Raw genomic sequence first — 24,714 nt, 5'->3', positions numbered from 1 at the left:
GTGTCCAATTGGTTCACCAAAGAAAAGAGGGTAAGTCTTAGAGTGATCTGGAAGTATAACATTAAGCTCCTGTTATGGAGAACTGGCTCGTGAACCAACCAGTCAGCAGTGGAAAGGCCCTGGGGCTACTGGGATCAGAGCCCAGCCTGGCCGCCAAGAATCCCCATTCAGGGGTTGAGAAGTGGCCCGCAAAGCACAATTGGCTAAATTTGGTTGTGTTTTTATTTTTGTCCAGCCATAAATACCGGCAAAGAAATGAAAACTATTCCTTCCCTTCTGGGAGCCTTGAAGCCAGGCTGGCTTTATTTTTAACTGCTAGTCTAGGGCTTTTAGCACACTAAATACCCTGTCCACCACTGTAAGAGGCAGTGGGCTAGACTCTAGGGGCTTTGCCTAGACCGAGAGTTGTGTTGTGCTCCAGTTCTTCCCGGAACCAGAGGAGTAGAGGCATTCGCATTTGGAAAACTGAGGCTCAGAGGGTTCGGTAACTTCTGCTTAGCTCTACAGTGAGAGTGCAGTCCAGCCAAACCTAAACCCAGCACTCGTTCCTCTCAGTCCTGACATCATGTATGAACTGAATTCTTACCAGATTTTGTGCAATTATGATGACAAGGGTGGTTCCAGACAAACCTAAAGAGAGACTCAGTTTTTGCCCGAAAGGGCCACCAAGAGAGTCCTTTTCAGGTAGGGCAGTGTACTCAGGGCAGATCAGTGTCTGGATGGGATGGAAGAAGTAGCAACTGTAGATGAAAAGAAGCAGAAGAATGGGAAAGGGCCAGGGCACTTTTATTCTGTGAAGGTTTTGGGAGCCCTGGTTCAGGGCCTGAAGCTAAGCTGACTATGACCAGATACCATTACAGCACCCCTGAGAGATTCTGTGGCCTCAGTCTGGCCTGGATCCTTGGCTTTGAATCTATTATGTAAGAGGCAAGAGGACAACAACAACCCAGCCTTAAGCTCTACTTGGAGAAACTGCCAGGGCAGCTTGCACAGCACTTGGTATGCAGAGCAGAGGGTGGGAGCAGCCATCCCTAAGATCATTATCACCAGGGCCTTCATGAGACATTCGGTATTCCACATGTTCTAGGCCAGTTCTTCCTGGAACCAGAGGAGTAGAGTCATTTGCATTTGGAAAACCGATGCTCAGAGGGTTCAGTAACTTCTGCTTAGCTCTACAGTGAGAGTACAATCCAGCCAAACCTAAACCCAGCATGTACTCGTTAGTCTCAGTCCTGACATCATGCCTTCTGTGGAAGGGACCCGTGACTTCTGTTTGCTATAAAGGGACTTATGACTGACCACATAGGAAATGCTCTAAGCAGGGGACTGGTTTCTCCTGCCTTGAGTCCTCCAGTTTCATGATAAGAGTGTGTACACGAGATACCAAAAGTGATTTTTTTTTTTATTTAAGCAGAAAGCAATTAATGGATACTGAATGTAGAATGGTGTCTACCGGGGCTGTTAAAAGGGAAAATCAGGGAGTCGTTTAATGGATGGTATAGTTGTGTGAGACGAAAGTATCCTGGAGATTAGTCATACAACCAGGAGAATACAGCCCCGCACGACTAAGCCCCATACCTCCGAACTGTGTGCTTGGAAACTGAGAAGACAGCTAGTTTCATGTTGTATGATTTCACCATCCTTTTTAAACAGTTAGAAATAAGATCCCAAGTATTAGAGTCAGACCATTGTAGAGGCAGGCAGTGAGTTGGAGCGTTTCCTGTCCTACTTCCCAGCCTTTCTGTTCCCTCCTCCCTCTGATCAGAAGCTTTCTGAGCAACATTCCTGGTCCCACCCCATGTGGCACAGACTTTGTCAAGGCTGAGTTGCATGTTCTGTGAAGGGCATTTATTAGGAGACATCCTAATGTTTCTCTGTCTCACGCTTGACCCTTTCTGACCTACTTTGAGTTCCTGGTTTCGCCAAAGATTTTGTCTATAGAATGAAAGGAGATAGTAGGTAAGTCTTCCTTTACAGAGTCAGGTTTTCTTAGAGTACATGTAGGGGAAGGAGCAGGCTTGGAGCTCATTTTGGAGAAGTTGGGTGCAGATCCTGCTTTTCTCCTCAGTTTGTTTAGCTCTAACATGGGGATAACAATTGTTCCAGATTAACTGTGTTTCACCTATGAATAGATACAATACAGAAGAGCATGGAGCTGGCTAAGAACAGGCCCCTCTTTAGGTTGATAACCTCAAGAAAGCACCCCACATCAACATCACAATAGGGGCTTGGTCTCCCTTGGTCCTTTCTGAACATTTAGTCTCAGCCTCACTCAAAAGAAACTTGGGCTGTTTTTTGTGTTCCTAGTTTTAAGTCACTGAGATCACAATACCTGACATAGTTAAAGAAGGTAATTTTTTTTTTAATTTGGCTCTCTTTCAGAGAGTTTCAGTCCATCATGTCAGGAAAGGCAAGGAGGAGAAGCTCATTTGGTGGAGGACGGAATGTGTAATTAAAGCTGTGTGTACCGTGGTAGACCAGAAGGCCAAAGAATATTGGAACCTTCAAAGGCCCTTTCCTAATAATATATTTCTGCCAGCTAGACCCCACCCCTAAAAGTTCCATAGAATATCTAAATAGCACCAACACTGAAGAAGCAAGCATGAGTCTTTGCAGGATATTGCAGATTCAGACCATAATAGCTCTGTTGGCGACTACCTAGTATGATCTATCTCTATAGGACCGAGTTTTACAGCAAGCCGTACTTCGTTCCTAGAGCTCAGGACCAGATTAGCTGCAGGGAGGAAAACCCACCACACTGTCACATCCCATAAATATGTCTTAATTGCTTTTAGCTCAGAAGAAAACAAACTTTTAGGTTGAAATGAATGCTTTCAATAGATTTATAGTGTACTTATTTTTATACTTGCACAGATATAATATGTGAAAATTTCTCATGGACAAAGCATCCCATAAAAGCCAAAGGGCCAAGGACCCATGAATGTCATGATGCAGCCCTGCTGTGCTCCCAAGAGCCCCCATGACAGAGATTGGTTTTTGAATCCTTCAACCCATGATGATCTGACTTGCCCTCTTTTCTGTTCCTATGGCAACTGCCATCTGCTCTGATCCCCGCCATTATTTAAGACTTGGAACATTTTCTCTGATATTTAATTTATGCCATGAAAAGCCCAAAAGTGTTATCTGGAGTCCATGGGAAAAAAAAAGTTGTCACCAATGAGTGATGTCTGTCCCAGACTTGTGACCAAGGAGAGGAGGCACAGCCAATGGGCTAGGTTTGACCAATAGGCATTGCTATTTCCAGCCTGACTATAAATTCTGTTATAATGGTCTATGTGCTGTCCGTGTGTTGAGCATACCATACTGAAAGCTCTAGAAAGTCTCTTAATGTCTGGGGATGGATTGATTGATCAAAGCAATGTCTGTGTATATACTCTACACACTTGTCATCCCTTTGACATCTTTTTCATTCATCCTTTCCTCACCAGACGTCTGAACAAGAACAAGCTCCAGGTCCTTCCAGAATTACTTTTCCAGAGCACACCGAAGCTCACCAGACTGTGAGTAGTATTCACTTGTCTTCTCTACTTTGTATCTTGTCTGCCTTTGGTTGCATGGACATTGTGGTTGTTGCCGTGTATAGCACTTATGCCATACGGTGCTTGGGGGGGGGGGAGGGCAAAGCCTGACTTCTTGTTCCGTCTATCAGAGCTGGGTGGCTTTATTGACCAGAGAAAACTAGCAATGTGTGGTTATGGATGTTTTTTCTCCTTACAAAGAAGGAGACAACTCTTCTTCCATTGGGCCTGAACTTACTATATGGGATTTCCCTGTATGGGAACCATATTCGTTGGAAGCTGCCTTTGTGGGTTCTAGTATCAGTCTGGACTAAGCTCAGTGCCTTGTTACCCTTTGCTCACTTCTTCCTATTGGCAGCCCAGGAACTCTGGGTCTCTAAGTCTATGGTTTGATGGAAAATGAAGAAAAGTTGATTTTCACATTATTTTCCAGAAAGGTTTGGGTGGCCATGCTTCTGAATGTATATTCATTCATTGTGACAGCTTAAAGCTCGGGAGCCCGACATACAGACTGCGGTAGAGACTGTGACTTGTGGGTTATGGGGGATCTCTGCAAGTGCCACTTAGAGATGGTGAACTTGAAATCCCTCTAGCAGTGGATGACGGGTGAACTGTGCTGCCCAAGGCTCCTCTGAATGCAACAGCACAGTGTCTGACAAGCAGGGGGATTCATAGCCTGACTGAGAAGATACTAGCATTTTGGGGGAGGCTCCCATGTTATGGTCTCCAGTCTCCTTCCCCATGGCTGGGTTTAATGCCTACTTATGCAATCAAATAGTGCATGCAGACTGGAATAAACTGGAAAATAGGAAACACATGTCACCCTGTGTACTTAAGCCCTGAATTAGGGATACATATTTATGCATGTGCATGTGTATAAACACACACAAACATACACGCATGCATGCACACAAACACACACGCGCACAAACACACACACACACACACACAAACGCGTGTGCAAGCATCATGCATGTAAATGTGTTTTCGGAGGGCAAGAACAATGGGCCTGGGCTGTGTGGTGTTCAATAGAGCAGTGACCCTGTTAGCTTTCTGCAGGACACACCTCTTCTTTGCCCTGGTCTCTTTTTGCAGTCCATAGCCTGTCTTTGGTTTTCTTGTACACCCACTTGGCTGACTTTGCTAAAAGTAAGACAGGAAATAACCTCCCTTTCCATCTGCATCAACCTGAATGGGCCCATGGCTGGAGGAAATGTGCAGTCCGGTTGCCTAACAGAACTCCAGGAGCAATGGATCCTCCACAGACCGCCCTGGTTTTAACATACCCCTTCCTATGTGCATTGCTACATATCCTTGCAGCCTTTAGTCCCCAGACTCTAATGAATAACTAAATACTCTGCTGCTTTGGGAGACTTTTCTATCTAAATAGCTATGCACAGCTCCCCCTGTACTTTGGTCATTTCTTAAAGTTGTCGCTCTTAATACTATGGAAATGTTTGTATTTTATGTGTTAGAAATACTGACCAGAAAGGTCTGTGCATGCCCAGTGGAGAGATTTCTTTCCTACAACTTCCAACCTGGATGTTGTACCCCATGGAGGAGAACCTAGCAGGCACTCACTCAGTCCTCCCCAAGTAGCCATGTGCCGGTCCCCCTCACCCCAGGACTTCATTGCCCCCATCATTCTACCTTTACCAAGTACTGCAGGCATATGCTGCTCATTTCAACATTAAATTATGGTGGAAGTAGACTCTGGGGGCTGCAGCTGCTGGTGGCTTTAATGGCATGGAACTGCGATCTGAGGATCCAATTGCTTTAGGTGTCAGCATGGCTGCTTTCCTATTCGCAGATGTCTCCCTAAAACCACCAGGCAATGCCCAGTTTGCGCCAAGAGTCCTGAGCCAGACAGCGAGTTTTCAGGTGTTGTTAACCAGTGTCTGGGATGCTAGCTGTAGGGCCCAGGAGCTGGAAAGCACTGGGTTGTGTTCTCGTTGCCCCTTTCTAACAGAGTTTGCAAAGTCCCTTTCCTTTCTGTGCCTAACTGCCTTCATCAGTAGATCGTAGCCTCTCCTCCCTTCTCCCAGCCTGTCAGGAGAACTGTGAAGACCCAGAGTGAGATAATAGTATAACGTATGCATTCTAGGCTTGAGAGTGCTAGGAGGTGGAAGGGCCATAATAACTGTAACTCCCTCTACAGCTTTTTTCTTTACAAGCTCAGCTTCAGAAGCAGGGGGAAATTTGAAGTTGCAGTGAGCATTGAGATAAACTCACTTCTGCCTCAAGCCAGAGAGCTGCAGCTGCGAAGGCAGGAGCAATGTTCAACTCATTTGGTGATCATCCTTCTGCAAGTCTTTGGCCAGGCACAAAGGTTGGCACAGAAAGGTGCTGAGACAATGACAGCTAACCAAGTAGGTGGATACATGAGTGGTGTGGGTCAAAGGATTCAAAGAGTGGTCTCAGAGAGGTTTGGGTCTTTTATTCACTGTCCGTCCATCCATCCATCCATCCATCCATCCATCCATCCATCCAGTATGCTTTCTTTGGTTGCCTATGAAAACCTAGCCTTTTGCTCTGAGGACAGAGCAGAAGATATGAAGGATACTTAGCTCTCCCTATGCCTGATCCTGACACATTCGGACCAATTGCCAAGGGCTGATATATATATATAAATTATCAACTGTATTAACCCAGGTTGGAGCGATAATCAGCCATTGCTTTTTCTCTTTGGGCTTGATCTTTGATTTTTCTTAACGACTCCATTATGTCTCTGTCTTATTTTGTCAGCCACTCCGGGGCTTTTTGGAAGTAAGCAGGGTACAAATTAGAAAATCAATAAATGTGCAATCATGGGTGTGTATACATATGCCGTCGGCTCTGCTGGACCAGAACTCCGCCTCTCGGTAGACACGGCCACCCAGTCCCCTAGGGAGGCAGACTCTGTGGATCCCGCAGCTGACTGGTCTGTGGCAGGCCCTGGGAGACAGCAGCACTTCTGGGCATTGCTCTTATTACTGCTTATAGAGCCAAACTTCTTCACATCCAGTGTTTATCCAGAGGATATTTTTATAAATTCTTCGAGAATTTCATGCATGCCTCTTAAGTATTTGATCACATCCTGCCCCAACTCTTCCTGTTAACTGCTCCCAGGTCCACCCTCTTCTCTCAACTTCAAGGAATTCAGGAATTTTAAAAAGTGGATTAACCTTTCTTGTCACTACGACAGACCACTTGACAAGAAGCATCTTAAGGGAAGAAAGATTTTATTTTGACTTACAGTTTAAAGGGATACAGTCTGTCATGACAGGGAAGGTATGGTGACGGGAGGAAGAGGCTGCTGGCCCCATATCATCCACAGTTCAGAAGTAGACAGCGGACAGGAAATAGGATTAGGCTATAAAAACCTCAGTTCCTGACCCACCCCAGTGACTCCCTTCTTCTGGAGAGGCTCCGCCCCCTAAAGATTCCACAGCCTTCTGAAACAGCATCACAAATTGAGGCTAAAATTTGTGTTTAAAAATCTGCCAATGGAGGACATTTCACATTAGAGCCACGGCATGTATCTTTTGGAAAGGCAGCGGTGGAGAAAGAAGAAATATTTGACTTGGAGATAAAAAAGGGAAGTGGTTACTGTTGACGGCCTATGCTCTGTTAGTAATACTTCTGACTAATGAGGCTGGAGCCAACTGATCCCAAAGAAGTCTGTCAGTTCCTGTAACTGAGAAGGGTCCAGTGGTAGTAAAGACATTGGGAACAACTGGGGGCAGGGTCCAGGTGATGTCATAAGGACATCACATTGCATCCCTTGGAATAGTGGGCACAGCTGTAAACCACAGCAGAAAACTCACAGTGCGCTAATTTTGCAGCCCCAGGGAACTCTAAGCAGTCTGGTGGAAAAGGACCGAGGGGGCGTGGCTCCTCACACTCACGGGATTGTCTAAGTAGAGGATCACTGCCAAGGTGACAGTGTCCTCTGGTCAGCCAAGCGTGGTCACATGATCCGTCAAGTGTAGTCACATGTTCATCCCACTTGTTTGGACAGTAGGTTCTCCACAGAAGGTGATTGTAGGAGAAGACGCCGTAAGAAATGCCCGTCGTTAACAATAGGTGCCAACAAGTTTATTGCACATCTACTTTGCTTTAAATGAGTGCTTCAGTTCTTTGTGATAACGCTTTAAGATAATAGCACCAGCAAGCACTGAGTGCCCAGTGCTGTTCTGAGCACGTTAACTGTGAACTCATTTGGTTGTCCTGACAGCTTGGGTAGGTGCTGGGGTTTGTACCACGGATAGTGCTGTTCTGTGGGAGTGCAGCTAAGCAGAGGCTCAAAGGGGTGGATGAATGCGCCTGACATGGTTCTGTCAGAATCCACATCTAACTGAATAATTCATATCCAGAGACTGCTTTTCTCCATTTTGGTGAGTGTGTTCCTAAATCCGTCACTATTCCCACTTCACAGGCAAGTAAACCTCAGAGAGGCCAGATTACTTCTCCATAAATCCTGCCACACTAAGCCGCAGCCCCTACTGAGTGCTTCCCCCCACCCCATGTTCAGTTCGAATCTTCACACCAGTCTTATCGACAAACTAATGTCAAATCTGCTTCTAAATCCTGAAAAGTGGAAGATGTGCTGCCAGCTTTCCATTCCTGTAGCAACAGACCGGCATCATCAACTTAAAACCAGAAGGCCCCTGTCAGCTCAGTTTTGGAGGTTCCAATCCGTGACTGACCGGCTTCCTTATTTTGGATCTACGGCAGCTCAGCAAACCATGTCTGGAGCCCACAGAAGAGCACGACCTCATAGGGAGGGGTCAGAGAGAAAGAGGAAGGACAGTGGAATGGGGTCTCTGCTGGATAGTTTTATGTCAACTCAACACAAGCTAGTTGTTTGAAAGGAGAGAACCTCAACTGAGAAAATGCTGCCAAAGATCTAGCTATAGGGCATTCCCTTAATCAGTATTGACCTGGGGGATGGGGGGGGGGTGCCCAGCCCATAGTGGGTGATGCTATCTCTGGGATGGTGGTGATATGATCTATAAGGAAGCAGGCTGAGCAAGCTATGTGGAGCAAGCCAGTAAGCAGCATTCCTCCGTGGCCTCTGTATCCGTTCCTGCCTTCCGATTCCGACTGTTTGAATTTCTCTCCTGACTTCCTTCCAGGGTGAACGGGGTTCTGTGGATGTGGAAGCCAAATGCATCCTTTCTCGGCAGGGTCTCAGGACACACCTAAGACTCTTGTTAAGCCCTAAACTCTTTCTACTACCTTATACTGCCAGCTATGGGGAGTGGAAGATCTCCTTCGTTATGTCTCAGGAAGACAGGGGCCTGTCACATGTCCAAGTGTTTCTTCCCGGCCTTTGCTGGTCACTGACCCCTGTCTACTCACAGATCCAGCACCCTTACGCTGCATGTCTTCCCCCAAAGTCTGCTCTGAAATAAAAGGGGCACTGCTGGGGGGGGAGGGGAGCCCAGTACTGGAGTCCACACACTGCCAGCAAGGACTCTGCCTTGGGTGCTAAGTGAATCTGAGCCCTTTGCATCCTAGCGGAAGGACCAAGGAGTCAGAACTATGCTTCTGCTTTGTCTGGGGTTCCCGATAAGCTGAGACGGGGAGGTAATGAGGGGAGAGGGCTCAGGTCTGTCTGTCTGTTACGCATCTTGAGAACAATTGCTTCCCCTCCCCCCCTCTCAGATCATCAGAGAAGGAGATAGTAATAAACTGATGTCTCTGGGGTGTTATGGGGATAAATGGACACCAGGAAGCCTTGACTACAGTAAGTGTATAGACATATAGTAAGTGCTCAGTGAGAGCCTGCAGTTAACTCTTGCTAGCTAGCGAATGGAGCAGTGCACGGGACTATGCTTTGGGGTCTGTGGTGTCAACTCTTCAGCACCTAGGAAGCAGTCCAGGCTCCCGCAGAGAAGAGGGCTGGATATTCAATACATGTAGAATGGGAAGATGCAGCTCCTATTGGTTTTGCTGTTTACAAGCTGTGTGTCCCTGATGTGTTACTTTGCCTCCCTGGTCTTGGTTCTGTTATACAGAGGAAGGACAGGGTTCCACATGGCTTCTTTTACGTCCCGAGAGCTATTGATTTCTCATTTCTGCACGCACACTCAGCTTTTGCTTTTACACACTTGAGGTAGGGTAGGCGGTTTGGCTAGTAAATGCTAAGAAGATAATAATGCCCAAAATTCTTTCAAAGGAATAGAGAGTAAGATGGAAGAATGATTACAAGAGTCAAATTTCTCCAGATAGGACAGTGTTGGACAGGCTGAGGGGTTGCCCTTGTTCCTGGAGGTTGGGCAGACTTGGGGGTGGGGGTGGGCGTGGAACTGCTCAGTCACCTGTCCTGGATCCATGTCGAGTCTGTCCGTATTACTAGGTAGTGGTAGCCATATATGCAGTTGCACAGTGTGACAAGGGGCCTGATTATTTTCCTCTGAGTTCAGTGAGCTGTTCCACGGCTTTGAAAACATGACACTGGGGTTAAACCCAGTGTCACTCCTTGGGAGCAATGGAATCCCAGGAGGCTTGGGAAGTTAATCCCCAGGCAGCTGAAAACAATACAGAGGTGTCCAGGGAGCTAAACTGAGCCCCTGGGATGCCCCTGTTCCGGCTTCCCCTGTCATGGTGCCAGTAACTAGTAAACTAGTTTGCTAGAATTCACAACCAAGCTTCCTTGATTTCAGGGCTCAGATTCCTAACCAGCCTGTCTATACTGTGATACGGAGAGGTCCTGTAAGGGAAATGCCAGCTGCCTGGGGGTGGCTTTGGTGAGCGGCGACTCCTGAATCATTCAGACACTAGCCCTGAGCCCTGCCTGGCTGACTGACTGGAGCCCGCTCCTCAGCAGCTCACCCTTTGCAGCTCACCAAGCCTTCTGAAACCCGTCTTGTTCTTTCCAATTTCTCATTCAACTTTAAAACGCAGCTACCTGCGGTACGTGTCTCTATAAAGCTCTGCCATGCAACAGCGCTGTAAAGGTGAAAACCCAGTGGAGAAAAGAAAAGCCACGCTAGCCCACTTTCCAACAGGGTTCTACCTAACATGGTAAAATGGCAGGACCATGGTGGGAAGCCAACCTGTCGGGATGGTGGTCGGGATGGAGAAGCTGCAGGCATTGGCTCCTGTCTGGAGCCATGAATGCAGAGCCCTGGGTGGTCCTTGCATGCTATGTTGACTCTGGGGTTCTGTGTCGTGTCTAAAGAGGACTGAATGAGGTATGGTCTTTTTGCATGACCTATGGCTATTGAGGTAGGAGTTGCAAGGTCATGGTCTCCAAGGGCGTGGCCAAGCAGAGCTCATAGACCACCGACACAAAAGCTCCACAACTGCTTCCCTGCTCCCTGCATTGACCCAAGTTCCACACTGTAGGGAGTAGGGTCTTCTCTTTGGTTTGTGAAATGGAAGACATGTTTCCCTTCAGTCTGTGTGTCGATAGATCTTGAATGACAGTGGATGCCAGGCCACTCCTGGGGTTTCTGTTTTGTAAGTATTGACCTCACTTCTACCCCAGCTTCTTCTCTGTCCCTGTCTTTCTTGTTCTTGAGCTCTGTACTAAATTAAGCCAGAACCAGGAGAGTAGACATGGGGAATGTGATGTCCCCTTTCCTGTCAAGGATTTACCCAGATGAACAGAGAAAACCTCACCATAGAGTTGGATAGAAGGCTAATGTTTGAATGTCCTGTAAACTTCTATACCACATAGTGTTAGAACCAGGACTAAATCTTTTCTAGACCAGTGGGTCTCATCCTTCTTAATGCTGTGACCCATTAATACAGTTCCTCATAAGGTGGTGACCCCCAACCATAAAGTTATTTTCATTGCTACTTCATAACTGTAAGTTTGTTACTGCTGTGAATTACAATGTAAATATCTGATATGCAACCCCTGTGAAAGAGCTGTTTGACAACCCCCCAGGGTCGTGACCTCCAGGTTGAGAACCACTGGTCTAGACTAAAGCTTTTTGAACTTGGCTGGGCATCTAAGTTTCTGGGGATTTTATTAGAAGTTGGGCTCTGGCTCCATAGGTCGGAAATGGAGTCTGTGAATCTGAATTTCAAACAGTGTGCCATATGAGGGCTGCTGGCCCAGAACCATAAATTCTGCATAGCAAGTGTAGGCTTTAGTTCTTATCCATCAGAAAAGACACCCTTCACTGCTGACTCCTGGACTGTGCACCCAGGATAGCTGGAATGGACCTGGGTATTTGACTTTATAAATTGGCATGCTAGGGCATGCTGGATGTGTCCCCTGTGGGCATACCTTAGGAAACACTCATCTAAGATGACCCCTGTTCTTTATAGATTTTGGAAGAGAAAAGGAACATGCCAGCCTTTAAGTCCCTCCTTTTTGATACACACCATATACACTTTCCAGTGCCGCATAAGAATCCTGAAGTGGCTGTGTCATTGTGCCCATTATACAGATGTTAAAACTGAAGCCTAAACATCTAATCACAAGGAATAAACCCAGGCTATGCTAACTCACAATTATTCTTGGCTTCATTTCTCTCCCCTGTCAAGGACCTTTCATCTTGAGACACACATTAAAGGATTTAGGGACAGAGAAAGACAGAGAAAGAAAATAACATATTGGTGAAATGTTTATTCAGGACTTTGAGTATGCATGCTCATTTATGTAAGCATATATGAACACATGCTTGTATCAGAGATTTCAGATGTTAAGACTTGAAATTTTAAAAGAGAAAAAAATCTAGCAAATAGGGTAGCAAGCAGGCCTTTGTGAACTCTCTACCATTTACCGGAGGTAGGAGTTGGGTTTGACATTTTTAATCTCTTTAGCCCTTTGGGCGAACAAGAAAGTTCGCCTAAGTTATCAGACAAGAGAGCATTCTGGCGACTGGGAAATTGTTTTGAATCTTTTTTTTTTTCTCCCGCAAAGAGGCAAAGAAAATCGAGCTGTGAGTTTACAGCACTTTGGAGTTGCAGAATATGCTTGTAATTTTTACAGTTCTGCACAGACTTCTTTGCCACATCTGGTTGATATTACTGGCAGGGATATATGGGGGAATAAACCACGGGGTGGAATGCGAGACATCCCACAGAATGAGTTTCTTATAGGTTGCTGTGTAAAGCATTTCGAGTCTCCTTCATTTTGGAAGGGTGGCTTAAGTGATTTCGTGGATTTAGTATTTTCTTTGGTTGGAAGGTACGGGGGGGGGGTTGGTTTACTTAGTCAGGGGTTGGGGGATGGGGTTCCAAGATGGTTTTCTGAGGATGTGTTTGCCACTCTCAGGTCATGGCATGGGTTCCAGAGATAGAATTTATCCTACAGGAAAGCCAGAGTCAAACCTTTGTCAAATGGTGCTAGACCGAGGTGGTCCCTTTGATAGTGGGCCCTTGGGAACATCCAAATCACTACAAAAAGTGGAGAACTTTGGGGGAAGGTGTTACCTGAGAGAGCGCTTTGGTAAAGATCTTAGCTGACGATGCTGAACAGCTGATGGGGAAGGGTAACTTGCTTCCTGGTTCACACGGGGGTAGGGGGCGGTTTCTGTAACCCAACACATTCTATGTGTATATATATATATGTGTGTGTGTGTATGTGTGTATATGTGTATATGCATATATGTATGTATATATGTATAAAGTGATTTTGGGGAAAAATGAAAAAAATACAAAAGATAGCAAGCTATACTCAGGATTGTCAGTTTCTTCCTGCACGGTCCTCGGGAATAAGACTATGTGACTGGGGACAACTAGAATTTGGGATACCTACTGAGTTTGTGTGTGTGTGTGTGTGTGTGTGTGTGTGTGTGTGTGTGTGTGTTGTTCCCCTGTGCTGTTGGGGTGCTTAGAACCCAGAGCTGTCTAATCAACCCAGAGGGTGTGAGTATGGGCTTCTTGCCACCTGGCTCTTTCTCAGACTTCCTTGGCTGAGACCCACCTTCAGAGTTGGAACCCTGACAGCAAATCTCTCGGTGCACAATACCAGGGCAGCTCAGCACCCTGCGGCATGTGGTGGAGTTGGCCAACTTGGGCAGGGATTTGTGGCCATTCCCAAGAATGTGCAGAGACTATGGTATTTGTTATAAATGAGAATCCAGAGCCAACTTTCACGCACACACATCACGACATCCTCATGTTCCGGAAGAGGTAGACACCTCCCAGGGACTCAAGAATTACGAGGCTACTGCCTGCTACATAGAAAAATAGCCTTTGTAGGTGGGGAGACCCCCAAACACATGTTCCTGTATTATCTGAATGACGAAGATATATCCATATCCAGGAATACTGAAATAGGGTTTTCAGACTATATTCAGCACCACTACAAACATTTCTAAAGATCACAGTCATCTCTCATTTTCAACCCATGTTTGGGGATCTCCCCTGAGAACAAATAAAGTTTTAATTTGATGTGCCAGATCTTAGAATAATTTTAAACTGTAAGCGCATGTGCACGCACACACACACACACACACACACACACACACCACACACACACACACACACACACACACACACACCACACACACACACACACACACACACACACACACACACCACACACACACACACACACACACACACACACACACACACACACACACTCCTGGCTTTTCTAGGGGCTTGCGGCCCTACATTTGAGCATTAAAATCCATTCGTAAGGTTTACAGTTCATTTACAAGGCTTGGAGATTGAGGCCCAGAATGAAAGTGTTGATCTAATATTAACAACAGCAAAACTATGATAACACAGCACTGTCCAAACCAAACAGAAATGGAGACATTTAAGTAAATTTTACATTCCTTGCCTGGGTTAGATGTGCTCGGCCTGCGATTTTGACTCATGGTTTAGAATAATATTCTACTGTGCAATTCATGATGTGCTGTTCTTCCCGTCGTTGCTCTGTAACTCTTCCTTACCTCGTGTGTGGTGATGAAGTCTACTTGAAAGTGTGGCCTTCCCTTGATTGGCACTACCTGTTGTGTAGCCAAGAACTCTCTCCCTGGTTGGTGAGGTGGGACATCCTGCCAGGGAACCAATGGTTTGGCTTCTACTGTGTGTCTAGAGCTCTGAACTTGAATTTTTTACTTGACAAGTCAGCTTTTGATTGAAATAGACACCAAATCATGTCAACATTCCCCTGAGCAGTGGAACACCTCAGCCTTTTGGAGATCATGAAGCCACAATGGGAAAAAAAAAAAAAAAAAAAACAACTGATTTATAGGAAGTGAGTAAGAACTGGTCCCCTCATCTCAGATAGGTGCGGTAGAAATGCAACACTGTGGACCAAAATGATGAGGGAAATCGAACTTCAATAAATGTTTAACACTGACGAGCTGTGTTATCAATATTGAAATCTAGACCACAGGTTTTATTTTTTAATTTAGCAGTAATCTAATCATGCTATTATTCTCTGTGCTGCCTACTCCTTTTCAAAAATGGATGGCTGGGGCCAGAGAGCTGGCTCAGTGGTTGAGAGCACTGACTGCTCTTCCAGAGGACCTGTGTTCAGTTCCTAACACTCACAGAGCAGTTTGTAACTGTTAAGTCCAGTTTCAGGGGAACCAATACCTTCTGTCTTCTGCGGACTCCTACATGTACATGGTAGACACGCGCCCATGCAGACAAAATATCCACACACAGTTAAATGAAAGAAAACAAATCTTTAAAAAATTCAGGCATACATAACATCTATACATATCATGTAGCACCATGTGTCTACATAGAATACACCATATAATCCATATACATAGTCCTATCACCCCACACGTAGTCATATCAACACACACACATAATTGTACCATGTCCCCCACATAGCACACTTGACTACATACTACACCACATACACACCCCTCAGCACAATATTCTCACACACATTTTGCACCGTATTCATACATTATGACATACAACACACATACATGTATCATGCCATGCCCATTCACATAGAATAACATATGCACAGACCACATACCTAGATACATGCTGGAGCACACCAATATGATATATATATATATCTCGGATTGTACTATGCCCGTGTGTATGTTATTCCATGTCATGCACAGGTCTGTATCGTGTTACACCAGATAGAGTCAGGAAAAAAAACAAAACCCCAAAAACCTTGTCTCTGTTGGAGAACTGAAGATGGATAAATAACATTCCTTTCTAGGCTCTGAACCGACAACAGAGATGTAGTTTCACTTTACTGAGGGCCCTGGTAAGGCAGCTCCAATTACTGAGCAATGCTGAGCCGGGTGCTAAAATACTGGGGTTGTGAAGGCAGCAGCCGGTAGGTGGGGGAGCACTCTGTCTCCTTAGCTTATAATTGGTGTTTGTAGCTCATAGTGGTGGGTCTGCATCAGAGACAATGAGTTGTTACAGCGAATGTTTCCTAGTCTCTAGAGAGATCCTCACTTCCCCCCCCCCTCCCCCTGCAAGAGACTTGCATGGGTCAGGCTTCTCTCTAAGGCCTTCAGGGACTTCCATTCTTTTTTAAGAACCCAGGACAAAGCACTGCCAGCCACCAGATCCTTAGGGCTCAAGCACTGAACGAAATTATCCTAGGAAGTAGTCATTATCGCTTTCTTTGCTAATGGCGCTCTCTGCAGACCCTCTTCCCTTTGCAAAGCACTTCCTTTATTGAAATGGGAGTGAAGGATGGGGAATCATTAGGTCTAATGAGACCGGAAAGCAGCAGGCAGAGACAGGGCTTCCCTGGGAGCACGTGACCCACACCACCAACCCTCCCCCTGTGGGTGAGCACTGGCAAGAAGGTCAGGGAGACTGTCAGCTGTGCCCTCAGCCTGTATTCCCAATTGTGGAACACCTTCTGTCTTGGCTCTATCACCCCAGGAGCAGACTTGTCCTTTCCGGGAGATGCTCACCAAAGGCCTCCTCAGCAGTTAGCCTGCTTCTTCTCCTTTGCCATCTCACCCATTCAACAGTGGCCATCATCATTTTGAGTCAAGTCAGATTTCCTCATACTCACAAATTAAACCTTCAAGTGACTTTGACTGATCCTGCCAACTCCAATAGCCTACCATCTAGCCCCTGCCCCTCTTTTGGTGGCACTTCAGGCTGTTCCCTACCTCACTGGAGTCCCCACATGGGACGTCCTCCTGTCGTTAGGATGGCTCAGATCTCCTCTTGGCAGTCTGTTCTGTGTTCTTGGAACATGTAGATTCCAGATGTCAGCAGGGCCCAGGCCTTGAAATTCAGGTCCTGGCTCCAACTTTCCTTCCTCAGAAATCCCGTCTGGCCCGGCTGTGTGTGGTGGGTGGTGATCTCCTCCCTTACTGGGCACAGCCTGTAGGTTGACCCTGTTTTGTTTTCTTTATAGCACTTAATGCCACCTGGATTCTCTGGCTCATTTGTTTGATGACTTGTTTACTCTCTGCTCTGTCACCTGTAATGGCATGTAAGCATCTTGGGAGCCGGGATGCTCTCTGTCTGGTTAACTCTGCATCATCCATGCTGGCATCTAGCACATGGTGGATATTAGATGAAAACTCTACAAGTGCGCTAATGATGGTAAGAGAGACCCAGCCTCTTCAAAGTTGACTTTTTCTTCTCATGGTGGGGTCAGAGGTGCTTTCTGTGGGAATCCGATCCTTTTTTTTTTTTTTCTTGCTCTGAAGGGTCCCAGATGACTCATTAAAAGCCTGCATGTATGTGTGTACCTACTGTGTGCTCACACATACACAGAACCATGTCTTACATGCTTGCAAGTACACATATCAGAAGAGGACAAAGTCGCCGCTGCAAGAGAGAGATAGGCTGGTAGGCTCCCCCTCTAGTAGTTGTGAGCCAGTGTCCAACACGCAAAGCCAAGAAGACGAATGTTGGTTTTGACGATTATTTCAAAGGTCTGGGAATAATAGTCTCTGATAAAACGAAATGAAAAGATAAACTGTTGGCTTCATCTCCCGGCCTCATTGATTTTTGACTTCTAATGGCCATTGAAAGGGATTGTCTACTTCCTAGAAGCCTCTATTCAAACTGAATTCTGAGGGGAGGAAAAAAAAAAAAGAAGAAAGAAAAGGGAAGGAAAGAAAGGAGAAAAGGCTAGATCACGCTAGTTTACTGAACACTGGCTTGAACCTCCAAATTACTTTTCCTCTTGATCTGGGATCTAAACCAGAGGTGGTTTGAAAGACATCTGGGAAATGAGTCCAAAGCTGAAATGAACCATATCTTCTAAACCAATTGAACCAGAACCACTCTGGGACATCAAAATATTAATGTTTTCCAAACCAACTCTCTCGGAAGCTCTACAGCGACGCTGTATAAACGGAAGCCCTAACCTATCATTTCTTCTTCTTCTTCTATTTCTCCTTCCAGGAAACCCACCAACATGCAACACCTCCCACACTGCACTGCAGAATGTGGCCTCTTGGGACCCTCTTCATTGTCCACATGCCGGTGGGAGGTGCCCCTGTTGTGGATAGCCCCATGTCATTGCCACCTCATTCTGTGTAATGAGGAAGTGGGAGAACACTGCAATCATTTAAAGAATAGACAAACAAGGACAGAGAATTTGGAGGAGGGCAAAAGGAAAGGAGGATCCCCCCCGAGGCAAATGAGGGCATTTCTGATCACACATGGGCTCAGTTCTGAGTTCTGCTCTACATGAGCCCTGTCTCCCCCCACAACAGCACAGGGATTCATCTTCCTAGAATGCCACAACTGAATGGTACCCTCTGTAACTTTAGACCACTGTTCTCTTTCTGCTGTTGGAAAAACTGAGTCAGACAGCAGAAGGGGATCCCATATCTCCACATCTCAGATTTCTGGTCCTGAGCACAGCCTACCTTAGCCATGATTTCTCGGGAAGTAATGGGGAAACCATGGAAGAGCCATGTTAGCTTAGAATGTGGAGGATTGACACGTGCCTGGTCTGGGCTGTCTGGAGTAGCAACTGTCTTTTAAGAAAAGGAATGTGTATTCAGGCAATAAATCTACCAGTGCCTGGACCTTGTACTTTTTGGCCTCCGTACCCGTGAGAAATATGTCTGTGGTCTTTATGAATCACTTGATTATCTGTGGATGCAAAAAAGATTCGCGGGAGAAACCAACGATGCATCATTCTTACCCATGAAGGCTTTCTCGATGGTTCTATGGAAGCCTGTTGGTCATGATAAACATCAGACAGGGAACTGAAAGGGTAGACCTCACCAGAGAGCCAGTCCAAGGGGAGAGTCTGCAAGTTAGGTGATCACAAGAAGGGTAGAGGCCAACTCCCCAACCATCTGTCTTCATACTCAAAGACTGGTAGGGCCATCTAAAGACATGGTGGGACCACGCATGATGGGAAGAGAAGGAGAGGTTTTCTTAGGGTAAGTGAGGGAGGAGACCACTTCCCAAAGCTAGCAGTCCTCCATATTCAGACACATGGGGAAAGCCAGCCCCAGGAGTCTCCGTAGCTAGTGGAGTCTCCAGCAGAAGTACCCCCTTTCTGTACTAGCTGATTGCTTCTCCTTTCTAAGGAATTCGTGCTGTTTAAGAAAAACTTCCCAGCCTGTGACTTGTGAGGAACTGACCAGGTTTGCCTGGTGGACAGGCTTACAGGTGTGCCCCAGCCCCCCCCCCCATCTGCCATATATAACCCACTTACCTGCAGTTAATTAGCCAGACCTCAGTGTGGAGTCCCAAATTGCCATGTTAATGATGGCAACCCTCCCTCCTTCCCCAAGAAGTGCTGGTTTTCCTGCTCAGCATGAGGGACTTCAATAAGATCTCTTTCCAGTGATATAATTTGATTCCTCCATGGGAAGCTGCTTTGGTCTTAGCTCACTTGACACTAAATCTTTCCATAGATACTCTCATTACTTAATCTTTGCAGGCCCCGAACCAGCCCAGGCCTCTTATTTATTTATCTGGGGCCCTGTTTATTTCCCTGTTGTAAATTACTTCTGGCTCCTGGCGGTCTGATTGCCTCAGTGATAGACTAATAGCTGGGAGCTTCTGCACATGACTTGGGTGATGAGGCAAATAATACACTTAGCTTATGGGAGAGAAAGACACCCTCCATTTATTTCAGTGGGGGGAATATTACTCAGAGGAAAGGGTCAAATCACTTACCTCATAGCTGCTTGTGGAAGTCAGTGTAATTACTGACAGAATTATGTGAAACAAATTGTCCCGCCTATAAATCAGATTCTCTGGTTCTCCAAGGCAGAAGGGGAGTTCTGTTGGTTTGAACAGGCTCTGCCTCTCTCATGGCTTAGTTTTCTAAAATTGTGTAGACAGGAGGTTGGCTAAAGGTGTGCACCCTTCACCAGCTCTGAAACCTTACTAAAAATGAACAAATATAGTCCGAAGGCCTGTCTAGCCCCCTGCTACCTGTGATTGGAAAGAAAGATATATTGGAGCATGGTCAGTCATTTACACATGTGCAGTGACCTGTCTGTGAGATGGGGTGGGGTTCTGACAGAGACTGTATAGCCCCCAAGGCTGCAAATAGTTACAATCCAGCCTCCATGTGAGAGATGATGGTCCTTATTCTACCAGTAAAGCCTTGGTAGCTCGTTGGTATTGAGATGGAGAGAGAGAGGTTAATATGGATCACTCATCTGGTTTTCTCTTCTTCCAGAAGATTCATTCCCGTGTCGAAGAACTCAGAAGGTCTCCAGACTAGTTCTCTTGTCACTATAGTATCTTCTCATTGTGTTATCTCTCAGTCACTGGGGCCTAGTGGGTACCATGAATCTATTTGAGAGAAGAGAATTCAAAACCGGGATTAATATCTTAAGTAGCTCTGAATTCTGTCTTATTTCAGCAGAATCTTCTGTTTCCTTGGGAAAGCAAGAGAACAGGCTTTGGCAGTAGGGGAGAGTCGAGCTAAACTGGGCCTCTCTGCAGGAGAAAGCTGCTGAAAGGGGGCCCATGGGCAGCCAAGTCAGAGGAGAGAAGAAATGAAGGGATCTTATTTTCTTCAATCCACACTCACTCTGGGGTGGAGAGTGGCGCAGGCCCGAGAGTTTGTTATCAGTGTTGGGAAACACAACCAGGACTTGTCACGCATCAAGGCAAACCCAGAGGAGGCCTGGATGATAGAGAGCTTATTTGTGGCTTTGATAGCCCGTGCGGTGTGGTCAGCTGAAGTGAGAATGTGGTCCGTGTCATTGTCTTCTGAGTTCTGCGGCCGAACAGGAAGGTGGACCATGGCTCTTATACCCTTAGAAACACTTCTCTTAGGCTTAGGTGAGAGTGAGCTGAAAGGCTTCTCTGAGATGTGTCCACAGCCATGGACGTCACTGCTGTGCCCGTAGCAGCTGTAGACAGAGTTTCTGAGAAGAGAGCCTGGGAGAACATGAGAGTCTTATGAAAACCATAGCAAAACAACAACAACAAACACACAAACGAAACCTCCACAGCCACGTGATGGTTAACCTCCCATAAGCACCAGGCGTTATTCTTAACATCATAATCTGCAGACTCTCCTCAGTGCTCGTAGCCTTTTGTACGCTGGTTGTTTCTGTTTTATTTCATTGAAAAGGAAGTGATGCCCTAGAATGATAATTTGCTCAAGCTAAGAGGCCCATGATGGAGCTGGGAAGCCGACATGGCTGATTCCTTGGCTGCTTGCTTGCTAGGGGCAGAAGGTGGCAAGAGCGACAGACACGTGGTCAAATTACCTTAGCTCTGCTATGAGGGCTCAGGATTTGGCTTTTTTGAGTCTCCATGGCCACAGTGTAAGTGAATATGACATCGAACAGAGACAGGGAGACACTCAAGGGTGATGAAATATTTAAGTTACCCTCTTGTCCGACTTGCTGTAAGAGCCAGGCAAGCCTCACTTTGTCCCCTCCTTTCTTGCCAGCAATGATAAGGCACAAGCCCAAGTGTTTCCTTTGGTGCCATACCTGTTCTTTGTACTGTGCTGAGCTGTGCTGAGCTGTGCTGCGGGTGGGAGGCTCGAATCCAACCTCAGCTGCTTTTCTGTAGACCGACCATACAGAGGGCAAGGACAACCCAAGCAAAGCCAGATAGAAAAGACCTGTCCGTGTCACACTTGTCTTAAGGGAAATTGAATTCTACCAGTTCAGCTCTCCTCCACTGAGTCTTCAGTTCTGGATGGGGCAAGCCTGGGCTCCTGCTACCTCTGGACTCTGGGGCAAAGTCTTAAGCATGTGAACAAGCCGCCACAGTACAGACTTGCCCTCTCCCCTCCCTTCCTCTAGACACAGACTCACCTGCTTTGTCCATGTCTCTCCATGCTCTTGCTACTTACCACCCTCTCTACGTGGGATGCCCAGCCTTCTCTCTTGAGACATGTCAGAGCTGAGCAACAGTGCTTCATGGATTTGAAAGATTGAGGCTTGTCTGCGATAGGATTACTGCAAACCTGACCTGCAGTAATCCTTACAAAGCACTTGGCATTGGGCCTGGCGCTCAGCAAATGTCAGCTGCACTTACACAACTCTCCGGCCTCAAAGCCTCCCATTCAGAGAAGGGCCACGTTGTGGCCACCTCACTCGACAGAGATTCTTGCTTCCATCTGTCCCTGGCATTCTTCAGTGTAGTCATCAGGACCACACTGGTGGCACCTTCTTGGTGGCTTTGGTATAATATCAGCACACTGCCATTCATCTTTGGTGTTACTAAACAAGATGTTTCCTGTGTTTCTGCAGTCTTCTCCCAAACAGTACAGAGCATAACCATGCCGTCTCCTGGGCAGGTTCTGTACAGAATCACCAGTAGCCAGCCTGTTTCAAGGAGCTGCCTGAGTGGGTAAAGCAAGGGGTTCAGAGGAAATCAGTCACCTGTGGGTCTCATCTTTGCCCATTTATTTATTTGTTTTTCTTCTTTTCAGGTGCATGAATGTGTGCTTGCATGTTTATATGTGTGTGGATGAACATGTGTGCACTGGTGCATATCTCTGTACATCCCACCACTCTTTCACAGGGCAACCCCTAGTGTCCCCACTGCCCACAGACTCCCTTCTTGGTTACCTTGTGGCTCTTGAGGCCTTTATGTTTAGGGGCACTTCTTCATCTTCCAGTGGTGTCCTAATGATCAGTTCCACAGGGCCGGGCCCTGGCTTCTCAGGAGGAGAAGTAGGAGCCTCATGGACTCTGATCCCCTGGGCCGGCTTTGGAAATCACGTGTCTGATGGGGCTCAGGCCATGTCTGCTGTCCTACTCTTGAAAAGTAGGCAGACATTATGGTCTCCCTCTTGAAGAACAGGGTGCCCAATGATATAAACACTGTCAGGTGCTCTGATGGAACCTCAAAGCCATTGGATTAGAGGTAGAGAAAGCATGAATCATTCCCCTGTGGGAGTCTATGTGATCTGCTCAGCTGCACAGAACATCCTTCATTTCTGTTCCTGATAAGCCCAAACCATCATTTGGGTACAAGCATAGAGGAATGTAGAGAAGACCCCATGCCAGCATCCTCCACCCATCTCAGAAAGCCCAGTGCCAGGGGGAACTATCCCCTCTGGGGAAAGGACCCTTCAGCACCCTGCTCAGACTGTGGTAAGGAAGGCCTTCCAGGGAGGCTGAAGTTGCTACTATCAAGGTGCCTCACAGTTAAGGTCAGCCTTGATATTTCTCTGCCCAGAGTCAATAGAGAAATGACAAGGTCTGCTTTTACCTGAAACATCTACTCTAGTTCAGGGTATTTTTTTGTGGCCTAGAATCTTCTCCAAGTTTAGGTTCCCTGGTCTCCAGATCTTAGTATCGTTATTGATTTGGGGTGTGCTACCAGCTGAACCAGCAGTGGTTCTCTGGTAGGGACCCGGTTGTGGTAAAGCTTGCTGATTGTGGTAAGTACTTGCCAGCAATCTCCTCTTTGATTAACTAAATCATGAAATCGTCTACCTTTTTCTCTAACTTGACATCTCATGATCCCCTGGGCCCAAGACATTCTCTTATGGAATGGCAAGAGCCGCTAGCTAATGCATTTTCTTCTAGTTGTGTCACAGAAAGTGATTCCATTATTTATTTCAGAAAAAAAAATGTGTGTATTTTCATTCAGTATATACATGGATACACCACAGAATGATAAATGACCCTCAAAGTGTCCTTTGAGATCATCTAGACTGGATTATGTAATGGTGCCCGGGGTAAAAATGTTGTAAGGATTTTTAAATCCAGCCAACTTTACAGGCTTTAAGACATGATATGCTGAGACCTATGGTAGCAGGTCCTAGATACTGTCACCTCTGGTGTGATTCCTGGATCCACTGTACAGATGAGGTACCTGCAGAGGAAGGACGGTCGGCACAGCATGACCGATCCTTTCAACATGTCACTGTCTGTGTAACTTAGGGATCTGTGCTCACTGAAGTTGCAGAGGTTGAAAGAAATCAATCTCTCTCTCTCTCTCTCTCTCTCTCTCTCTCTCTCTCTCTCTGTCTGTCTCTGTCTCTGTCTCTGTCTCTGTCTCTGTCTCTGTCTCTGTCTCTGTCTCTGTCTCTCTCCCTCTCTCATGGTTTCTTTTCTCTGTATAGCCCTGGCTGTCCTAGAACTCGCTCTGTAGACCATGCTGGCCTTGAGCTCAGAGATCTGCCTGCTTCTGCCTCCTGAATGCTGGGTTTAAAGGTGTACACCACCCCACCTGGCTTGCTTGAAAGGACTCTTAAGTCTGAGACCCATAATTAGATTCCTAGGTGTCAGGATGAAATAAAAGGAGACAGTAGGGATTGGTCCCCAAGTCTTTGTGGAGCAAAGTCTTGGGATGACAGTCCCAACCCCAGGGATCAAGGAGCACCTGTAGTCTGCCTCTCTGCTTCCCATTGTTACCTCTAAAGATTCAGGTAGCCAGGCTTTGTCCATCAGCTGATAGTTGAGGGTTTGAAGAGGATGATATGCGATTGTACAGTTGAAGATCATTGGCTCATATTTTTTTCTTGTGCTATCGCAAAATCTCTGGGACCAAGTCCTTTTGATAGTATGAAGGCTTGGTTAGCTCAGAGCTCTCAAGGCTGTGTGGTCCAAATGTTATTCTGCTGGCATCCGGTAACTTCAGAAGATGTCATAAGGCCAGACAGAACAAATAACTACTCTTTATTGCTATGAAGAGACATCATGACCAAGACAGTTTGAAGGAGGTAGAGTTTATGGGGGTGGGGGAGGTCTTATAGGTTCAGAGGGTAAGTCAGTGATCACCATGGCAGGGAAGCAGGCCTGACACCAGGACGATAGCTGAGACCGGACATTTTGAGACACAACCACGAGGCAGAGAAAGGGATACTTTTGAAACCTCAGAGCCTCTGTTCCAGTGTTATGCCTCCTCCAAC

The 24,714-nt window shown here is 46.4% G+C and overlaps 1 protein-coding gene across 2 annotated transcripts in view; it reads left to right on the top strand.

The window, feature by feature from the left end:
- Slit3 (slit guidance ligand 3) overlaps positions 1–24,714 on the top strand; it is a 588,944-nt gene that overhangs the window by 108,609 nt on the left and 455,621 nt on the right. For both annotated transcript variants that reach the window (XM_034504957.2, XM_034504958.2), the window contains exon 4: positions 3,450–3,521. In XM_034504957.2, coding sequence (XP_034360848.1) covers positions 3,450–3,521 — 72 coding nt within the window. The remainder of the gene's footprint in view (positions 1–3,449; positions 3,522–24,714) is intronic.

This window comes from Arvicanthis niloticus, chromosome 6 (assembly GCF_011762505.2).
Source record: "Arvicanthis niloticus isolate mArvNil1 chromosome 6, mArvNil1.pat.X, whole genome shotgun sequence".
Taxonomy (NCBI): domain Eukaryota; kingdom Metazoa; phylum Chordata; class Mammalia; order Rodentia; family Muridae; genus Arvicanthis; species Arvicanthis niloticus.
The sequence above is the reverse complement of the archived record's forward strand: the minus strand, read 5'-3'. Positions and strand labels throughout refer to the sequence as shown.